The sequence below is a fragment of the Diadema antillarum genome, unplaced genomic scaffold (genome assembly GCF_040938485.1).
Source record: "Diadema antillarum isolate AM-2024a unplaced genomic scaffold, OU_Dant_1.0 seq00000657_RagTag, whole genome shotgun sequence".
In the NCBI taxonomy this organism is placed as follows: domain Eukaryota; kingdom Metazoa; phylum Echinodermata; class Echinoidea; order Diadematoida; family Diadematidae; genus Diadema; species Diadema antillarum.
The window spans coordinates 702,309-725,334 of NW_027271569.1; the positions used below are offsets into that span (position 1 = coordinate 702,309).

General features: G+C 38.6%; 1 protein-coding gene across 1 annotated transcript; it reads right to left on the reverse strand.

The window, feature by feature from the left end:
• Window positions 1-3,789: 3,789 nt before the first annotated feature.
• On the reverse strand, window positions 3,790-21,031 carry LOC139736587 (monocarboxylate transporter 13-like). Its single transcript, XM_071647334.1, has 5 exons — window positions 20,957-21,031; window positions 9,668-9,971; window positions 7,693-7,833; window positions 5,334-6,314; window positions 3,790-4,001 (listed from the first exon to the last, which is right to left on the reverse strand). Exons 2-5 carry the CDS (start codon window positions 9,900-9,902, stop codon window positions 3,790-3,792), a joined length of 1,569 nt encoding a protein of 522 aa, XP_071503435.1. The 5' UTR covers window positions 9,903-9,971; window positions 20,957-21,031.
• Window positions 21,032-23,026: the final 1,995 nt, after the last annotated feature.

Genomic DNA, 23,026 nt, shown 5'->3' on the forward strand with positions numbered 1-23,026 from the left:
ACATCCAATACAATGTTGACTTATACAGATTAATACTTCGTTGATGTTATATATTTATGACAATGATAGTGATATTGTATTGATGTATATCTTTTGTACGTCTATCATGTCTATGTATCTATGTTACAATGCATAGTGTGCTTTGTATATGTGTAAGGTATCGATGTAATCGGATATGCATGCAAACAAAACAAATTTCCAGAAACGGACAATAAAATTGAATTGAATTGAATTAAATTGAATTGAAACCTGACTAAAAAAAATACTCTTGAAAAAAAGGCTATTGCAATTTGAGTATCTAACAGCAACCAACTTTTAGCAAAGAATGAATGTATTATACGCCTCATATGATCTGAAATCAAACTCTTTTTACTGAACTATCATTGTCTAATAACCATTTCAGATAATATCCCATGAATTGGGGAATTGCTTATGATAAACATGCCTTTACAGTCACATTAAATGATTTGTCGTGGTAAATTATGATAGAATTATGTTGTCATTGTGATCATCAGAAATGGCGACAAGAGAACTGTATATTTGCCTCCAATTTCTCATTTTAAGCCAAATTTCTCTTAGTTATTTTCTTTTATATTTTCTTTAATACAAATTACAATACTTGAAATTTCTGATCTTTGACGAGAAACTGATTGCTAGACAGCAGAAAAGAACTTACGGCGGCTTGTTTCACACACCTTGCATGCACACTAAACATCTTAAAGACTTCAGGATTATAAAAAAATACTACATTCTCTTTAAAGGATTCGAGTTTGTTGAGAAGGCAAAATGCAGATGTAATCAAAATCTTCTTTTCCTCATAGCTAATGGTGTTAATCTTTAAGGGTCGTCTTAAAGTAATTGCTAAATTCAGTTGAATTTGGTATTAAGACGAAACTCCAATGTGAATTTTGTCATCGACGCCGCTGTCTTTGCCGTCATCACTGAAGTCAAATGTATTTCAGCAGGTGTAAATGATTAAAGTTCCGATTTTACGTGAAATATACGAGTTAATATATCAATTTACTGGTCACCAAAGGGGACATTTCGTTGGTTCTTATTTCGCACTCCTCCTGCCCTCTTGAAAGTCTACAGAAGAGGCCAGGATTACAATAATGGCTCATTTGTTCTTTTTTTAATGAAAGATGTCTGTTCATGTAAAAGACAAGTTCAACTTGACATACATGTGACATGTGGATTGAGTGAATACAGCAATATTAGTAGAACACATCAGTGAGAGTTTGAGGAAAATCAGACAATCTGTTCAAAAGTTATGAATTTTTTAAGTTTCTGCTCGCTCACTGCTGGATGAGAAGACTAATACAGCTTGTGATGTCACTGTCATGTGTAGAACGATATAAAGAAAATAAAAATTAAATTCAACATATTTTCACTTTTCTTACAAAATAAAGGACACTTGACTTGTCTCTGTCAGAAGGCAGGAAGAATAATATCCTTAATATAAGTCACTGACATGTCGAAGAAATATGCACGTTTTTCAAAAAATAAGATTTTGTATAATTCTCTTTATATTTTCCTTACATTGTATATATCGTTCTACGCATGTGACATTACACACTGTAGTAGTCTTCTCATCCAGCAGTGACAGTGCAGATACTTTAAAAATTCAAAACTTTTGAATGGATTGTCCGCTTTCCCCAAACATTTACTGACGTGGAATATTGCCGCATTTACTTCACCTATGTACACGAAACTGTACTTATCCTTTAACATCCAGACTAAATTCCAATTAACATAGTGAATTAACCACAAAGTAATGAATTTCTAAATTAGCATAAGAACTTGTGCTGACTTAGTTTGTCGACCTCACTAATGGCCATTTCGTTGTTGATGACCTGCAAGTCTCTATTTCCAAATTTTCGAAAGAAAATAGTAAAAAAAAAAATCAAAATAGTTTAGGTCATACTGCGTATTAATCAAATGAATATCAATTCAGTGAAATCAACGGAATAAACAATCAGATATTGACGTTGATAAAATCATTACCAACGAGGAAATGAACATATTTGACTGACCCAATTCCAAACATGACTTACAATATTTTACGAAATTTTAAAAGAGATTAAAAGATATCTAAAATAATCTGCTATGTCGTAATTCTAGTCTTTGACGTCGTCTTCATCTTCGATGTCGTGACCAACGTCATAATAAAAAAGAACCATGGTCACCTTTGATTTCTCATTTTAAGGCAACTTTTTTATTCAATCAGGTGATTGCTGGTTGCAAAAATTGATTAAAGTTGTGAATTTACATGATAAAAAGATTCGTTGTAACTCATTTTTTATACTGGACATAAAAAAAGGCATTTCGAAGGCTGATTTCCAGACACCGCGCATGCGCACTTGAATGTCTACAGAAGAAGATCGGATTAAAATTAGGCCAAAATCTTTTGTTTTCGTAAAAAGGGATATTCATTTAATATCCAGACCAAATTTCAAGTCATTTAACAAGTTTTTCACAAAAATATACAAACTTAAAGGGTGAAACTTGAAAAATTGCACAAATTTTGTAAAATTTTGTTGCATTTTGTCGACATCGTTGCCCATTTCGTTGTCGATGACGACAAACTGAGGGCTTATATTGCCAAACTTTGCTTTGCATCATATTTCCCATCTTCTGAGGAATCTGGAAATACCAAAATCTTTGGTTATCATTAAAAAAATAAAGGCATGGGAACCACTTTATTAGGATAATACCCAAATGCTATTCCCCCCATACTCAGTATTCGCGAAGAGGTCTTTCCGGAAGTGACGTCACAAAACGTCACGGGGCGGGTCTTGGGACCCAACTTTTTTTTTTGTTCACATCACTTTTCTGACTCTCCAGACCAAGGGCTACATGGAAACAACAATGATTGTTAGGTGCAGAGGGGGTGCACGTTGACCCCTACCAGCCCATGGCCTATATCGATTACCTTAAAAAAAAAACTTTTCTACTATCATGTGTATTAAACATAGACTTCCCATGAAACAAAATATAGTTATTATTCCAAATTATTTGATTGGGTATGCTTAATTCTCTGAAGGAAGGACCACGTTTCTAATACCTCTAATAACCAGCATGAAACATCAATCATTAACTTTGAAACATCAAAGTTGCAGAAGAACAAAAATTCTGCTCCTACAGATGCTAAAAAATTCTAACGAATGCATTTCCACCCTATTGAACATGACGCAAATGGCCTCTGCCCCCATTTCATTTTTTTGAGCTTGCATCATGGACTTTAAACAGCGCATTTTCAAACCTCCCTCCTCATAATCTATTACTAAAACATCACGCCTTATTCTATCTGGGCCTCTCCAAATAAGATCATAAATAAATTTATTCACTTCTAGACCAGTCGTTATGAATTTTCAAATTAGTGAGTTGATGGTGTCCTGCTCTCACAATTTCTTATTTATTTCATGTGCAGAAATGACAAAAATCTGGTATTTCAGCTGTGTAAATATAAAACTTCCCTTAAAACCCACCCAAAATAAAAACAAACAAACAAATGTTAACTCTGATATATCTTGGTGTAATGGGAGTATGCTTTTGCCTGTACGAGCTAAAAATGCCAGTTTTTCCGAATTTCATAAATAATATACATGAAAAATTGTAAGGGCATGACATTATCAACTCGCTCAGTTGAATGTTCATAATATTGGTCAAGAAATGGTTTTTCAAAAAAATGTCATATTTTCCTTATTTCTTGTCCGATTTTTGCCATTTTTGGAACGCTTTCTAGGGAATTTTTTTCCTCTTTCTTTTGGGGTTTAGGCTTATTGATTTTTAGGATGGGTTTCCTCTTGAAGAACCCGGTGTTTCCAAACCGCGCAGATTCGCTAGTTCTTCATCACAACCGACTTCTTCCAGATGACCGCGTGGGGGCGTTCGGGGTGGAAAGAAGGCCATGATACCAGTCACAACAACACCGACGAAAGTTGAGGACCCAGCAACAAAGAAGGACGCTGAATAATCTCCCGTGGAATCGTAGAGGGCGCCTGAAAGCCAGTCATGAAAAAAAAAAAAATAAGAAGCAAGCTTGAGGGAAACGCATTAAGAACACATGTATACACACTTTGTCAACGAATGAGTATGTATCATGGCAAATTCAACATGTTGTGGATGGCTTCATTTCATAAAAGATGCTAGGATGTATAGCAACTTTTGCTGGAATAGTTACATTGTACTTCTCATAGCAACAGCCAACCAGGCAGCTGGATTCTTGTAATTACCATGACAACTGCTATTCCAGCAAGAGTTGTTATCACATCAACTTTTTTTTTTAATGAAATGGGGCCAAAGTTCAGTAGAGGGAGACAAAAGAAATGTACCACAACCTTTCGTTGTTATGCATAGAGTAAGACTAATTTAAAGGCAAAACACACTTCTCGTAAGTCCGTAGAAACCATTGAATTTCACTCTTATCTTGAAACATATGCATACGCAATGTGTGGAATAATGCTGTGATAACACGATTTCAGTTTGGTTATGACGAAAATGGAAAATATTACTCAAAAAGGTACACCCCAAGTATTTTTATCCTAGAGAATACCCGATCAAGGTTGCTTCGTGATGTTAATATTCGATTACAACAATTACAATACATCGGGCCATAATATAGGTAGGGCTTGACACTATCTTTTTTTTTCTGTTCGGGCCACTAAAATCTTTAGTTCTGAAATTTTGGTGGCCCGCGGAAGAAATATAGAGGCCCAAAATAAAAGCAAACGTGAAAAATCCACTTCGATGTTTCAATTATAGTTGACAAATCGGGCCATCAAAAGATCACCATTTTTGAAATTTGGTGGCTCCACATCAAGTTTTAGTGGCCCCCGGTCCATCGCTAATGTCGAACCTTATAGCAGTAACTATCGAGGCGCTAGGTTGAATCTCATGCAGCTGGCGCATGAGGGCCGCCGCACACTATACGAATTTCCGTCGAATGACTGACAGACGTTGGATCTGAAATAAACGTGTGTTTATTCTGAGGCTATTGTGATTTCTTTCGGATCCGAAGTTGGTCAGTTATGCGACCGAATGTTGTAGAGCGTAAGGTAGCCTTATTAAGCTTCATGCGGTTCAATACTATTGCTTGGACACGATTCAATCATCACATACTTTACTACTAACAATCTATCAACCAACTGCTGAAGGGATAGGTCGCCACTAGAACAAAACTACGATCGAACTTAATTTACACTTTTAGCTGGAAGTCATGGATACTATATTGATGGCCGTCGTTAACACCTCAATTTCGTGTCCGATATATCACATACTGTATAATCTTTATAACATTCATAGTCTTAACAGTTCGGATGCTACGACATTACCGAGCAGGAACGCTCCGATGAGATGCCCAAAACTGCAGAACGTGCCAAAGAGTCCATAGCCACAGGCTACAAGGTCTGCACCCACTATTTTCCTACAGCTAATTGGAAGCAACCCGAAGAACACCCCAGTGCTAAAGCCAAAGGTCACAGCGAGAATTTCCTGGAGGACAAAGGTGTTGGCAAGTGGGTTTAGCAGTGAGCTGGCTGAGCTGATGACTAAGGCAATGGGTGCCAGTGTGAAGACCGATATAATACCACTGTCTATCAACGGTCCATGAACAGCACGGCCAAACATGCTGCTGATGCCAACTGTTGACATGATGAATGACGCAGTCTGCTTCGGTAGTCCAAGATCATGGAAAGCACGTGATGGGATATACAGTAGTGTTGAATAATAGCCCAATGCCTGAAAAGTGCCTACCACGCACATGCAGCCCATCCGCCTGTTTGTCCAGATCAGGCGAAGATTTAAGAAAAGAACTACTGACTTGATTACATCGCAGATGCGCGTTAGAGTTGATGTGGCATTCACGACTTGCAGATTTTCACTATTCGAGTCGCGGGACGTTGTCGGCCGGTCTGTTAGAGTATGCTCCTCGTGACGTTTCAGGGTACTGCCACCTATGAAGGTTGCGCGAGCATCGTCGTCGCCAACTCGCTCACAAGGACTCCCATCGCGTCCACTCGTTGTCCGCGCACCCGTCGAAAGTTCAGCTTTTCGTCTACCAATAGCCGCCAACTCAGCAGGTGTGGGTACAAATATCATGCCACAAACGATCACGTTGGAGAAGAGAGCGGACAATACCAGAAAGGCGCCTCTCCAGCCGTATAAGCCGCACAACCACTGGCTCAGTGGTGGCATCACTAGAATCCCCGCTCCAATACCGGACATTACGAAGCCACTGGCGAAAGACAGATGGCGGTCGAAGAAGTAGCCAACGATTACAACGCAAGGAGAGAAGGCAAGGCTCTGTCCAAATCCTGCGTGAGAATAAAAAAACAGATGGACAAAAGACTGTCAGGGAAATATGTTGATCGCACTGGACGGAACATTGGGATGCCGGATAAATATTCAAAGAAGAATCACACCCTTTTGATATTCTACTGCCGCTGCACTGACAGCTTTCTTGTATACGCATTGGTATAATGACGTAAAGGTAACCAAGTTCGTGACTGAATTACACGCTTGAAATTAGTCAACAATTCGAAATCAATCTAACGTGGCACTCTAAAGATACCTGTCCTAATATACACCATGTGTCCCGACTGTCACCTTAGAAACTGAACAAAATTCTAGAGTAGTTTCGACTGTCTGGATGACACATTATGAAAACACGTCTCATCGAAATCTCCCTCCAATGTCCCCTCCCCCCCCCCTCCAAAAAAAAAGAAAAGAAAAGAAAAAAGAAGAATCTTTACACAAGTAGAGTGATATATAGACTTTTCCTCTGGCACTTCAAAGGACAATGGAAAGAAAAAAAAACATTCAAGTTCAAGTTTAAAGGGATTATAATATCATGGTCTGGTTGACATGGGACTTCAGGTTTCCATCTTTTGTGAGATAATGAGAAAGTTCTAAAGAAATATGAAAGAGGGTTTAATTCTAAGAGGGATTCAAAGTTTATTTGATGAAAATGGGTTTTGAATTGGCTGAGATATCCAAAACAAAGGGATCCTAATAAAAGGTAAGACGCACCTCTTGTCAGGATCGCGTTGTTTTAAGATATTTTAGTAATTCAAAAACCGATTTTCATCAAATAAACTTTTAATTCCGCTAAGAATTGTATGCTCAGTAATATTTCATACGTGGTTTCTCGGTATCTCGGAAAACGGTTAGAAGCTCAATCCTCATCTCAGTCAATACTATACCATGCCTTCAGGTTTGATTTTCTTTTCTACATCTCCAACATTATGCAGGCTTCCCATTGTCGTGCGATCCGCCACACAGCCACTATCGGCCCTTAGAAGCTGATGGTAGAATTTTGTGGTCTTGATCGTATGGTAATCATGGTGATCTAATCAGATCTTATCAGATCTTGACATCAGTCGTGGCGATTGCGTTGATCGCAGATATTTTTTAAACCGCCCAAAACTTTTTTGAACATGTACTCTTATGACAAACTCAAGTTGGGCGGGGGAGAAAGGTAAATTTTAAGTGGAAACGTACATCTTAAGCGGGAGACACACAGCTACAAAGGGCGAAATTCAAGCTGGAGCGGGAGAGCAGAAGATTAGAAATGATGAGAGAGTTATACTCTCTAGTCATGTTATGCTCCGTTCCGTTGTGATCCAAGAGCTGAATAGCATTCTTCCCGCTAAACCCTGGCCGGGAATGTGAAATTATTAAAGCTGGACTTACCTATAATACAAAGGAAGAGAAGAAGAACTCCAATACTGGAAATAAAAGACGCTGTGAGCATGGTGACTGCTGTTATGAGGCCCCCAGTAATGGCGATGCACCGGCATCCAAAACGATGTGTTAGCGCGCCGGCCATAGGTGCTGGAAAGCAAGACCAATGGATGGACGTAAATGTAATCAATGTATGCACTACACCACACTTCTGTACAGTGTTTCGTTTTTTGAAGGTTTACATCTATACATCACATAATTTGTGGAAAGGAAGCCAAACTCAGATTGGGATCCAGTCTGTGTCATTTGGTAGGCTAATTGCTTATACTGTGTACTGTGATCACTGCTAGTTAAGACGAGACTTTCAAGTTTAAAGGGATTGTACAGTATTGGTGGAGATGCGATTTGGGCTTTTAACTTTTTGTGAGATACCAAGAAACCACCTATGAAATAGTACAGACTATACCATTTGAAGAGGAATTCAAAGTTTATTAGATGAAAATCGGTTTTGGAATTGCTGAGACATCCAAAAACAAAGTAAAACAAAGCAATCCTAATAAAACATGGGTCCCGCTTTTTATTAGGAAGACTCTTTTTTTTTTTTGGGGGGGGGATATCTCAGCCAATTCAAAACCAATTTTCGTCAAATAAACATTGAATCCCTCTCGGAATTACATGCTTTTTCATTTTTTTTTTTCATATTTCATGAGAGATTTCTCATTATCTCACCAAAAATATTAGAAACCTGAAGTTAGGTCTCAACCAAAACTATAGGCCTACGCTCCATTTAATCCTCTTCAATACGCATGTATAGATCAACAAGAATTCTGACGTCACAGTGTTTTATGCAGATTGCATAGAAAAAGTAGAATTACAGTTAACTTCGACAGTATTCAAGTGTTTGATTAAAAGCGACCTTATGATTTCAAAACGCAACAGAGTTGGTTCTGTGATTGGTATCTAACTAGAATTAGGAGCCTACATGATTATGACTGCTGACTGTTAATGGCAAAACGTTTTTTTTTTTTCAATATCTTGTCAAAAAAAAAAATACTGCCCGAGTGGGACACCGCAGTAGCAGTGGATTGGTCTATAAAACCGAACAATTTTGCAATAATTAAGATTATAATCAATGATGTATTCATGCATATCGTCGCGAAACACAAGCGAGCGACAGCCTGTCTTAAAACGAAGTTAATACATCTGAAAACAAAAGGAAAAGAAACCATCTTTTAATGAAATAAAAGAATGAGCTAAACCATAAATCTCAAAAGGGTATCAAAACCATCTTCCAACATTTAGAATTCGCTTCAAATAAAAGAGAAGCTTGACGATGGCTTACGGCCTTTGCAAGGATAATGAGCCCGGTCGTTCTAGAGTATTTTGAGATAACAATTGTGAAACGATAAAAGTCGGTGCACCCAACTTTTATTTGTAAAGCGCCATTCCCGTTCAGATGTGGATAGGAAGATCGACGTTTCGTTCCCGCAACCATGGTATCAAAACGTGCTACAATGTATAAAGTATTGAATCGCATGCAACTAACCAGCTGCGTGAAATGCAATTCATTCTCTCGCAACGGATACTGCTGCTGCTATATGTGGTCCGATACATTGTAATCGATGTAATCGACTATAAAACATGTCGTTAACCACGATCAGGAATGCTATGAAACTGCGACTGCAACCGGTGTACCTTTTCGGGTAATATTTCGCGTTTTTTTTTTTGTCATTTTACCCTCTCTGAAATCATGTTATCATATATAGTGTTATTTCACATATTTCTTATGTGAAAATCGACAGGTTCTGAAGTCGTAATAAAAATATGTTAGGCGACATGGTGATTTCAAATTAATTTATGTGCTAGCTAGCTTTTAATACAAAGTAAGTTTTGCAGCAGAGAAGCAAAATCATTACAAGCCCAAATTAATTCAAAATTATCATCGAAGCAGATAAATACACAACACAATCTTGTCTTTACTTACACGTGAAAGGTAAAACGAAGGAAATGCCAACAGTGATGCCGCTCGCAGTGGTAGCATCAACGTCGAAATACTGCTGCCATTCCAAGATGAAGATTCCCATACCTTTTAGGAATCCAGCAACGAGCAGGAGAACGAGGAAGGCCGCGGCCAGAACGAAGTACTTTCGGGCACCATGCTGGGAGACGACTTCAGCCGTATCTGATGTACATTCGGTTCCTGGCCTGTGTGCTTCCATTGCACCTCTAATAGTAGAGACACCGTGTTCTTCCGACAAGTCACTCGAGAAGTTACAGTTTGCATTGATCTAAAAGAAAAAAAAAATGTGCACTTTTTTCTCTATGGGAACTACAAGTACTACGTATGAAACCGACGTTTGATGTCGTCGTTATATGTTACAGCAGAACATCGACTTCTCAGTCTTGAGAGTCGGTCGGGTGAACCCTTGAGCGTACGTATTGCGTAGGGTACCGGCCCGGGTAGTCTTTTTGTCTGTGCGAGTACAAATTTGTATTGTGTGCGTGTTGCCGGATTCATAAATTAACCTCGTGACCCTCGTGACCGGGCTTCGTGAATATAAGAGCCCCGTTGCATTAAAAGGTAACTCTGCAATGTAAACCGTCAGTAATTTTTGTCACTATGAATTACATGACATTTTTTTTTTCTGTCTCGCTCACCTTCTGACGTAAAATGAGATCCATTGTGCTTAAAGGGATGGTGCGGATTCAGCAGCTTTTAACTTTTTGCGAGATGTTTAGAAACCATACACTTCATGAATGTTAAAGCGCTTACAATTCTTAGAGAAATTCACACTTTTTTTTTTGATGAAAATCAGTTTTGAAATGACCGAGATATCCCAAAACAAAGTAAAACAAAGCAATCCTATAGTAAAAGGTGGGTCCCAACTTTTATTAGTTTGGGATATCTCAGCTATTTCAAAACCAATTTTCATCAAACACAAACTTTGAATTCCTTTTACAATGAATATATGCTCTTTTATATTTCACGACAGGTTTCTCATTATCTTAAAAAAAAAAAAAATCATTATCAAAAAACATTGGGAACCTGAAGTCCCATCTCAACCGAAACTGTACTATCATTCCAAGACGTTAATTCTCATATTTGTTTCGTGATCTTTCTTTCTTTCCTCTGTTTAAACACTAAGTACGTTTCACCAATACGTCGATGTGACCTTGGCTATCTGCCAGTACGTGTGATATTGGTTTCTCTGAGCACAAAAGAACTTGCCAGTCTAATATTATTTCTACGCTTCGATGCTGGTTTCATTTATTGGCATTGTACCGGATTTTATTTTTGCTTATATTGTAAATGGTAACCATCAGTGATTTATGACATCATGCATATGACATTCTCTCTGGCGGCGGTCATACTATAGCAACACACTAGCAATGTCGTGGAGTTTGCTCGTCCGTTCACAATGGCGGCCAAACTTCTCGAAGTTTCAATTCGCGAAGTTTGGGTCACTGGAGCGCACGCGCAATTTCACGTAAGGCAGCGCGCGTCGTCTGACAGCTGACGATCGATTGTGACGTAACAATGAGCACAGGGTACAGTATCCCAATGACTGCGCGCTTCGGAGGTACCGAGTGCGCCGCAAACAGGTGGTGGTCACGTTGCAAACTTCGCGTATTTTCAGTTGCGAGTGTTCAGACTCCACAGACTTCGAGATTGGTGGAGATTTGGGTAATTTTCCTAGTTTAAGTGAGAAGTTTCGCCACGAAAAGATTCTTAATGGGGAAAATGCAGTCCGAATGTAAGTTAGTTTGATTAGAAAAAAAAATCTTACGAATCCAATGGCAAAAAAAAAAAAAAAAATTGACTGAAAACTGAAAAATAAGGAAGTTAAGACACTTTGGAAGTTTTGCTAATTTCTGCAAAACAGTTCTTGTACAGTGGATATGACTATGCAAATGAGTGAGCTAACCCTGTCAAAACCTCACAATTTCCCAGTGATCGTGTACGAAAAAATGGCAAAAATTCAAAATGCTTTTGTCATTGAAGTCTGAAAATGATGTTATTCCTGGTTGAATAACCTCAGAATAGTGATTGGTGGATATACCAGAATTTGAGCCTCGGGCATAATTGCGTTTGAATGAAAAATTAAAAAATTCAAACGTGTATGTACAAACTATATGACAATTTGTGAGGGCATGACATGCTCACTTTGCTATTTGCATATTCATAGTGACCGATCATGAACTGTTTCCTGAAAACTTTGCGAAACTTCAAATGTCATGACCTCCTTATTTTTCACCAGATTTTGAGCAAAATATTTGAACCCATATTTTACTGTCTGTTATCAGAATAACTTTTATTTGGATTGGATTCTCCCTTTTAATAGTGAGATGGCTCTTTTCATGAAAAGATGAATTATGTGTATCAGTGGATGTGTTATAGTGAGCACGTATATGCCTGTGTGCTCTCTTTGTATGTGTGTGTGTGTGTGTGTGCGCGCGTGCCCCTGTTTGTGGTTAGTGTCCGTCTGTCTGTGCTGAGGCGATTCCGATTTTTTTTTTTTCACACACATGCAAATCGTAATGTGCCATTCATTAGTCGACGGAAGACTCGCTATTGCGGAAGCGCGTGGACATGTGGCTGCAGCATCGCTAAAGGCCCCCTCACACCTGAGCAAATTGCCTGAAATATGACTTGCTATGGCTGGCGAAAGGCATTTTTTGAAAAATCGTTTTCAACGGTAATTGATAGTAAATCATATTTACCCTTCATGTAAGGGTTCGTACACCTTCTGAATTAACAGTTGCGATTATTCCAATTCGCACGGGATTTTTGAACATGTTTAAAATTTCCCGACGAATTGAAAAATCGTCTGTCATTTGCTTGAATTTGCATCTCTTATTTAGTCTGCTGTAATCGTTCGTTTATCGTTCGTGTGCTATTGTCACGCATAGTCCCTCATCGCGCTTTTGCTAAACGGATGGACCCACGCCCGTAACTAGGGGGGTGTTCAGGGAGTTCGAACGAATCCCTCCCCCCCCCCCTCCCCCCGCTAGTGAGCAGGGTCCGCTTGAACGAAAAAAAAGGTGAAAACTTCTTCCCAAAGCTCCAAATACGACAGAAGAATGATTTTTAAAGATAAAACAGAACTTGTCTAAAAGTTGTCAATTTCATAACTGAAAATTCAAAATTTTCGCCCCTAACGGGACGGGCGAAAATAATAATGCATTATTAATATACATTATGATATCTATACACTAGTATTTACTAATAAGTAAATTTAGTGTATAGATTGTAGCCTCGCGTCCTCGTGTGCCCCTTGAATCATATCTTTAGTAATCCTTACATTTTCCCTTTATTCTATGCTTTCTAGCAATATAAGAATAATTTTTATTGCTCGAACAATGTATGCGATCACGTTAATACATTCCAGACGAATGGCAAAGTGAAAGTGGCTCCCTCGCTCTGCCAATACTATATAACAAAATGAACAGTTTTCGTGGGTTATGATGATAGTCTTTCGCAGTGATGTTTGTTTTACGTTTAATTCCCTGGAAATTTGAATGAAAATGTTCTGTAAATGCGACTTTTACATTCTGTTTTTACCAAAAGTCCCTACCATGATACCGCCCTCCAACACCCTCGCCGAGGATCTCACACCGCCTAATGTACCCCAGTATGTCATAATCGTAGTCCTTCACACCATTTTTTCACCATGTTTAATTCCCTAGAAATTTGCTTGTAAATGCTCTATAAACGCGACTTTTGTACTCTGTTTTTACAAAAAGTCCCTACCGTGGGAGGGGGGTATCGCCCCTCCCACACCCTCGCCGAGGATCTCACACCGTCACGTAAATGTACCCTCGTATGTTACAAACATAGTCCTTCGCACTATTTTTTCACTATGTTTAATTTCCAAGAAATTTGCTCTGAATGCTCTATAAACGCGATTTTTGTACTGTTTTTACAAAAATCCATACACCGTAGGAGGAGTCCCCCTGCTCGGTCGCTTCACTCCCTCGCCGAGGATCTTACACCGTCACATAAATGTAACCTCGTATGTTATAATCATAGTCCTTCGCACTAAAATTTTTCCACTATGTGGAATTTCCTAGAAATTTGCTTTTAAATGCTCTATAAATGCGACTTTTGTACTCTGTTTTTACAAAAAGTCCCTACCGTGGTACCCCCCGCTCGGTCGCTTCGCTCCCTCACCAATGATATCATACCATCACATAATGTGCCCCCGTCGAGATTTTGCCCCCCCCCCAAAAAAAAAAAAAAGAAAAAGAAAAGAAAAGAAAAGAAAACAAAACAAAACAAACAAACAAGCACAAAAAACACAAAAACTAAAAGTGTTCCGGCGCGCTTGCACATACTTGAGAGCCATCATGACCCAAACTCGACTAACGTCTCTTGCGCTTCTCCATTTTCACTACCACAAAGATTTAGTGATCAACCTGGAAGAGGTGGTTGATATCTTCAGCAACACAAATCCAAGAAGGATGATGCTGAACTTGGTATAGATAACGCAGTATATAGGCACGGAGATGATCAGAGACTTTTCTTCATAGCTGATACATGTGTCAAACCGAACTATTAAAGGTGAAGAATTGATTGTTTTTACGTTTGAAAATATACCCCTCCCAGAGTGAGACCCTATCCCGCTTGGTTGCTTAACTCCCTCAGAAAGGTCCACTATTTCAAATCTTGAACCCCCCCCCCCCATAAAAATCCTAGTTACGGGCCTGAGTTGTGAGGCGATGCCATGACATCATCAACTTATTATTTGCACATTCATAATTATTGTTGTCCAAAACTGTCTTGTGACAATTAGCGAAGCTTCACAGCAATTTCAATTTTTTAACTTTCTTAATTTTCATCCAATTTTGATTAAACTTTCACCATTGTGATTCTATAATTTACTGTTCTTTTCAGACTAACTTTAACTGGTCCAGATTATTGTCGATCAAAGATTCTATTACTCAATTTAAAGTACATGTACTCAAGTCAAACAAACAAAGTTGTAGGGTTAGCTATATTAGACCTATACGCCCTATAAGAAAATCAAACTTTGGACATAATGCAAGCAGTATCCTACAGATGACGAGCTTTATTGTGGGAAAAACAAGACGGCGAAAGCCTCTGCTAAGGTTTTTACCCCCACAAAAAAAAAAAAAAATGATAATGATAAAATAAAACAAATATGAATGAATGATCAGAATTGCGCATTAAAAATGGTTACATTTATACTTTCCACGGGAGAAAATGAATATGGAGTGCTGTATGTCATTATGCGTATGAAGAATAGAAACAACAGAAAGATGTGCCCTCATCGATAGGGAATGCCAGTGTTATAGGTAAGTGTTACTTGGTCGATGTTCGATTTAATTCCGTTTTTGTGGCCAGAACGAAGGTTAGCCGAGTGTTACTTATACTGCTGAGTACTGAGGACATACTATTCGTATGAAATAAAAGATAATCATTCAAATTTGGCTTCATTCTTCAATTACTTAGGCAGTATCTGGTCTAACGACAATGTAAGCGCAAAACTTAGGCCCTAAATGTTATAAAGGACTATATTGTCGAGTTCGACAATTCGCGACCTGGGGTGTTTCACGAATAATTTAAGTCCAACTTAAAAGTTAAGATTGACTTAGTTAAATTCTTTGACTTCATATAGTTTACTGCCCCTTCTCTCTACAAACCGGCTGAAAAAGCAAATCGTTCTACCGACAAATAACCGCATTACAGCCCAATTGGTAAGGGGGGGGGGGGGGGGGGGTAAACCCCCTAACCCTCCCTCCGAGTTTCGACACTTGTGGAGCCTCGTTGCATTTTGGTAACCCTGCAGCCATGGTTACCGTCAGTGATTTCTGACGTCATGCATTACATGACATTACCTTTGTCTCGCTCACCGTCTACTGTATAGTGTAAAACGAGATCCATTGTGCCTTTCACATTTGCACACTTGGGCATTCTTCGTGGGTTTCGTGACTTTTTTTTTTTTGTTAGCAAAAGCACGTGTCTTGCTGTGACACTGATATCTGTCGGTACACTTTTGACATTGACTGGCCCCGAGTACAAAGGAACTTGCTAGTCTAATATTCCTATAGGCTCCGATGCTCGCTTTATTTATTGAAAGAATATCAAACGCAAGTGCTAGTAAAGGTATCGGCGTCACGTATGCTGCTCTCGACCGCCAGGAAACGACAGACGCATATTTTTGATCCAGAGGTGTCGGAACTAGGGTTGGGTATTGGTATAAAGAGAGTAGATTGGTGGACTGATAAGAAGATATCCTTTCAAGTTTCCGACAAAGTGCTTTGAGTACACCGCATTAGTTTGCGTCTTGGTTCTTGCTCAGTTATGGCACAATAATTTTGAGGTGAGTGGGCATTTAAATGACTATGAAATTTCATGAGAATGATTATTGGGCCAAATGTTCAGACAGTTGAATTGCATTAGTGAAGTTCCATCCTGATATTGCTAGAAAGTGAAAGGTAATAATATATCTTTAGTGGAAATGAGTTTAATATAATCAAATGCCAATGAGAAATCTCCTGTCTTTGGTGGTCATAGATGCTGTCATTTTTTTATGTTGTCTAAGAAAAGCATGTATGCTCTGAATGAGCACTTTAAATGAGACGGGCACAGTTCGTCGGTTGCCCTGCAGAAGGGCCTTAGCTTAGGTAATGTTCCCTGTAGAAAGGTCTTAGCATAAAAGTGAGTGTAGCGTAAAAACTATCAAAGATTATTAATTCAAATTCTGAAGAACAGTGTACAACAATATTGACTAAATGGAGATAAATTTCTAGCCCAGAAAATTAAGAACTCCATTTTACAGAGACATTCGAAAATCAAAAATGTGATTATCTAAAAAAGTACTTTTTTTGTGTGTATAACGCATCAGGTAAGGCCCTTCTGCAGGGCAGTTGACGAGTTGTATGCCAGAATCATGCAATTATAAAAGTGAACAAATTGAATTTAAATTGAGGTATTGGCTTCAAATGAATGTATGTTATGGGTGCACAAGATGAATATTGCAGTGGGCTTTGAGGTAGAGTGAAACTTGCTATGATGTAGTTAAAAATTACACAGAATGTGGGAATGTTTCTTTTCGACAATTTGAAAATTGGAAACATGGGGATGACTATGTTCCTGGTTGTTTGGAGGTGAGAGGATGCATTACCTAAGGGAATGCACCCTCTCACCTATTGACTTCAAATGTGAAATGATTGGATATTTGCAAATGTGTACATGAGCATCGGAAATGCTGCCCAAAGGAAATGCATCCTCTCACCTATTGACTTGAAACTTGAAATTATTGGAAACAGTAAAACTGCGATTATAGGCGGATGTGGACACATTGTTCTTTAGGGTATTTTTTAATAAGAGTTACCAGATTCTGGTAAAAGTAATACAGCAACAGCACAAATTCTTTTTGTGGGAGCCACCCAGAAATATTCCTAAGTTCAATGTGAAATTCTAATGTGGAGATGATAAGAATATAGTGTGGACGAGAGGGATGAGTTTGAAGGGACCTGAATATCCATTTAAAATTTTTGAGCAGCAGAGAAGGCTCCCGCATAAAGAACTCATTTAAAGAAAAAAAAAAAAAAACCTTTTTCGTATTCATACCTGTTTTTGATTAGAAATAGTGTATTCCTGGACATTTTAAAAAGTTTTTCTTATGGCAATATATGGCCCACACGGTGGCAGGAAAGCAAAAAGCCAAAAATAGGGAGGACAATGACTTTTGGTTTCTTTTATAAAAACCAGACAAGTTTGGTATCACTGGAAAGGTCTTGCCAAGAGAAAAGACAATGGTGTTAAAATCAGCTAAATCGATATAAAATTGGTGAAGTTACGATCTTTTAACTTAAAAATTACATTTGAAAATTCTGCTGCAAAATCGGACCCTCTAAAACAAGTCTAGCAGTAAAATAAATGATTGGAAAATGATCCCCATTCTTCAAGCTTTCATGTGATACCACTTCCATATGTTTTTTTTTTTAAGTCCTTCATATCCCATTCCAAATTTGACAAAAACTAGAAAAATATTCAATAGGAAATTTTTGTGTACTGACAGATATAATTTCAAAATAACCAGATTTCACTGTCCTCCACTGGGCTACGAACATGCATTTATTTTGGGCTCCCTAATCAAGTATTTTAATTTTTAAATTGACATTTGTTTCCTGTGAAGTTAAACTTAATTTTTTTTTTTTAACCTGAAGAATATTTGGAACTCGTACCATTTATGCCCCCTAACTAAACTGGAGATATTTATATACTTTGAAGGAACCCCAAACTCCATTTAAAAGTACTAACTGCAGTAATGCTGAAGAAAATACACGTGCACGCAACTCTTTCCCAAGCCTGGCCCAAGCCCCTTCGCGAGGGAGGTAAACAGTGCAAGTGGTGCAGAGTGGCTACAGCTACGACGTGACACAAAATTTCTACCTTGAATTTTATTGAAGGCCACACCTACATGTAGTCGTTCTTGGCGATAGGATATCATCTATAAACACTAAATGTAGCACGGTGTGGCAGGGTTAAGGGGGTCCCATATGGGTATATGGGGCCCATTTAAAAACCCAAGTTGGATAGTGGCTTCTTCAGGTTAATGAGTGTGGGGGCATCAACAGCTGATTGTGGAAGCTTGTTCCACTCATTTACAAGGCCTATACTCTTTGGCTATAAAAGTTTTTCCTGATGTCCAGGCGACTCCTTGCTTTGGCTAGTTTCATGGAATGGCCTCTTGTTCTGTGATAACCACGAGTGGCAAGTTCAAAATAGTTCTCAATCTCAGGTTTTGAATTGTCAATGACAATGTTTTTGAATATTCTGCCATGTTCTGCATGTTCGATGTTCTGTATGATTAGAGTAGACTATGTCTCCTCTCTCCTTTTTTCCAAAGCGTTCAGCCTTAGTCTTTCTTCGGTATTATAACTTTAGAGTGAAGTTACTAGGCTATTACTTTAATGAACATGTTGATTTGGCTTAGGCCCTAATCGTGGTTTAGGCCTTGGGTCGCCCTCACTCACCTCGCACACTAACACTATCGCTTTATTCAGTGTACGCAATGGGGACTTCAATCCACCTCCATTGACTTTGCGTTAGCCAGGGCTCCACACTAACTTTTATTTTTGGTGGCCCGATCCGGCCACCGAAATCACTGATTTTTATTTTTTGGTGGCCCGAAAGTAAAATCTGGTGGCCCGAAAAAAAAAAATCAAGTAAAACATAAGAAAAACTAAATCGGTCCTACTAAACATAGAAAAATAAATATCAAGTATTACTGACGTGATACAGGTACCCATGTCTAAAATAAATGAATAGAGTTATTATAAAAGTTGATGCCTATTTAGGTGGTCAAAACTTACGTTTGAAATGATAAAGTGGGAGCATTTGCAGACATTTGTAAACATCCGACATTTGTTTTGGCATTTTAAAGAGCCGAAAGTTACCGTTATTCATTTCTGATTGTAAAAGCAATCATTCAACATTTACTAGTACATGTATTTTAACACCTTAGGAGCCGAATGTTACCATTAATCATTTTCAAATGTAAAAGCAAACAACTGACATTCATTTTAGCATCTTACGGAGCTGAATGTTATCTTTATTCATTTCCGAACGTGAAAGCAAGCATCCGCTATTTATTTTAGCATCTGAGCCGATTGATACCGTTAATCATTTCCAAATGTAAAAGTAGTAGACAACAATCTGTTATTTATTTTAGCATCGTACGGAGCAGAATATTACCGTTATTCATTTCCAAATTTAAAAGCAAACATCCGACATTTATTTTATTATCGTACGGAGCCGACTGTTATTGCTGTCCACTTCCGAAAGTGAAATTAATCATCTGACAATTATCTTAGCATCGTACGGAGCCGAATGTTACTGTTTTTCAGTTTTGAACATCAAGGCGGACATCAGACATTTACTTTACCATCAAACGCAGCTGAATGTTACTGTTATTCATTTCGAAATATAGCAAATATCCGACATTCATTTTAGCATCGTATGCTGCAGAATATTACTGCTATTCACTTCCGAACGTAAAAGCAATCATCTGACAGTTATGTTAGCATCTTCCGGAGCCGAATGTTATTGCTATTTACTTTTGAAAGTAAAAGCAAACATCCGACATTTATTTAATCATCGTAGGGAGTTGAATATTATTGTTATTCATTTCCGAACGTCAAAGGGATCATTCGACATTCATTTTAGCATCTTCCGGAGCTGAATGTTATTGCTACAATGTACATGTATTTACTTTCGAATATGAAAGCGAACATCCGGCATTTATTTTATCATCGTACGGAGTTGAATATTATCATTCATTTCCGAACGTTAAAGCAAATATCCGACATTTATTTTAGCATCTTCCGGAGCTGAATGTTATTGCTAAAATGCTATTTACATTCGAAAATAAAAGCAATCATCAGACATCTATCTAATCATCGTACGGAGTTGAATATTATTTTTATTCGTTTCCGAACGTCAAAAAAGGGATCATTCGACATTTACTTTAGCATCTTCCGGAGCTGAATTTTATTGCTATTTACTTTCGAACGTAAAAGCAAACATCCGGCATTTATTTTATCATCGTACGGAGTTGAATATTATTAGTCTTCATTTCCGAACGTCAAAGCAAACATTCGACATTTATTTCAGCATCTTCCGGAGCCGACTGTTATCCTTATATTCATTTCCGAACGCAAAATCAAATATCTGATATTAATTCTAGCTCCATACGGAGCTGAATCTTACCGTTATTCATTTCCAAAAGTATAAGCAGACATCCGACGAATATTACCGTTATTCATTTCCAAAATTAAAAGCAAACATCTGACATTTATTTTTTTAGCATCTTAACGGAGGAAGCCGATTGTTACCGCTGTCCATTTCCAAAAGTAAAGGCAATCATCCGACTTTTTTTGGTGGCCCGACGTGCGTTTTTGGTGGCCCCGGGCCACCGGGCCACCGTTAGTGTCGAGCCCAGCGTAAGCCATGCTTCCACGAAGAAGAGTTGATAATACAGTTAGGTCTAGAACCACAGCGGTACAGGTTGAAAGAGTTGAACGCTTACTAGGCAACACAGATGTTTATGTGTGGGACAACAGCCGTAGGACCAGTAGTAGGACGCAGCACAAATTGTAAAGGACTGCCTGGCGTGCGCTCTCACTTTCAGCGAGTGGGGACCTAAACCACGAAATCGGCGTTGATTTTGTACTGTATATAGTGTATGTGCGACAGCGTGACATTACAAATAATGATTAAAAAAAACTTCAGTTTACTTACAAACACACCAGATTACTTTCATTTCTCACTGCTCATGAACTTTGTCCTTGCTGGATTCCTGTCGAATGTACATGTAACCATGAACCTACGCAGGTCCCACGTCCATGATACACATGCGATGACGATTAACACGCGATGCGATGGCATGCATCGATGGTCTTGAAGCGCGTTCAAGCAAGGAGGTACCTGGTACTATAGTGGAGGTCATATTTCTTATTTGACTTTTAAACATCATAAATGTGTTTTTTATGATATTTGCCCCTACATCATATGAGAAATTACACTTTCAAGGTTTTATAAAGCTTCTCAAAGGGACACTTTTAGAAAATCATGCCCTTTAGGTTTTTTTAAAATAAATCTTGCAGTTTTGATCAGTTCTTCATAAGATCAATACATGGATCCAGGCAGTTATCCTTGATTGTGGGGGTGTCATCATCACCTTATAGCCTACAAAGTACTTGATAAGGCTTTGTTTTGTCAAACAGACTAACTTTATTTTGAGCTGTTTCAGTGGTAGCCAAAACAAAGAAATACATGAAATTTAAAATAACACAGTCATTCAAAGTTGTGTGATACTGATGACTGACTGCTATGTACCAAGATCTAGTGACAAGAACATAATATTAAGAAAAGAAATAGTAGCAAGGCAGAGTTGGGGAGGGGAGGAGGAGGGAGTAGAGGAGAGAGGTAGAGAGAGAGGGGGGGGGGGGTAGGGAGGGGAAGGGGAGGGAGGAAGAGATCTGACACAATACAAGATACACACTACAAGATTAACACAGTCATTCAAAGTTGTGATACTGATGACTGCTATTTACTAAGATCTAGTACCACAAGAACATAATATTAAGAAAAGAAATTGTAGCAAGGGAGAGTGGGGGGGGGGAGCAGAGGAGAGAGGTAGAGAGAGAGGGGGGTAGGGAGCAGAAGGGGGGAGGGAGGAAGAGATCTGACACAATACAAGATACACAATACAAGAAGTCATTCAAAGTTGTGTGATACTGATGACTGCTATTTACTAAGATCTAGTACCACAAGAACATAATATAAAAAAAGAAAAGAAATTGTAGCAAGATAGAGTTGGGGGGGGGGGGGAGTAGAGGAGAGAGGTAGAGGGGGGAGTAGGGAGGAGAAGGGGGAGGGAGGAAGAGAGATCTGACACAGTACAAGATACACAATACAAGAAGTCATTCAAAGTTGTGTGATACTGATGACTGTTATTTACTAAGATCTAGTACCACAAGAACATAATATAAAAAAAGAAAAGAAATTGTAGCAAGATAGAGTTGGGGGGGGGGGGGGAGTAGGGGAGAGAGGTAGAGGGAGGGGGGGGGGGGGGGGGAGTAGGGAGGAGAAGGGGGAGGGAGGAAGAGAGATCTGACACAATACAAGATCAACATAAACCAGCAGAGCTTGTGCATTCTCTATAGGGCTCACACGGGTAAATAATTCCCCATAGAGACGTGTGTTAAAATTCGAATTTCAAAAAATTATGTAAAATAGCTGGGAGAAATGAGGTGTTTGATCTTCACTAACCTGAATAAGTGAGATATTACCTTTCATCCATCAGATTTCCATGGTGGGTTCTTCTGCTCTAATTCTGTCCAGGGGTCCGCAAAGCCAGACTACGAGTTCTTGTCACTCAAAAAATCACCTATTTTCCGTACACGTACCCAATGAAATATAGTCCCCTCGAATTCCATCAGAAAAGCTTTCATCTTCCAACCAAAATGCCGTTTGTAGAGGAATTCATACTCAATATCTACAGCTATTCAGTTTTTTGCCAAACTACATCATTGATTTTTAATTAATTTTTTTCTTCATTTATTTTGGTATCTTTGGTACGAATTTGTGAAGGGGTCTGGGACAGTCCATTTTATTTACAGGTGTGAGCCCTATAGTACCTCCTTGGTTCAAGTTGACATTCGTTTGCGTATAGGGTTCACTCGGGTAAATAATTCCCCATAGAGACGTGTGTTAAAATTCAAATTTCAAAAAATTCTTTAAAATAGCTGGGAGAAATGAGGTGTTTCAGCTTCATTAACCTGGATAAGTGAGATATACCAGGGACGT

What these genes read in the sequence shown, in the direction of transcription:
- LOC139736587 (XM_071647334.1), bottom strand. Translation starts at nt 9,902, where the DNA reads ATGGAAGCACACAGGCCAGGAACCGAATGTACATCAGATACGGCTGAA. An exon ending in CTTCGTTTTACCTTTCACGT is followed by an intron (nt 7,834 to 9,667) that starts GTAAGTAAAGAC and finishes CTTGCTTTCCAG; the next exon opens with CACCTATGGCCGGCGCGCTA. An exon ending in TCTCTTCCTTTGTATTATAG is followed by an intron (nt 6,315 to 7,692) that starts GTAAGTCCAGCT and finishes ATTCTCACGCAG; the next exon opens with GATTTGGACAGAGCCTTGCC.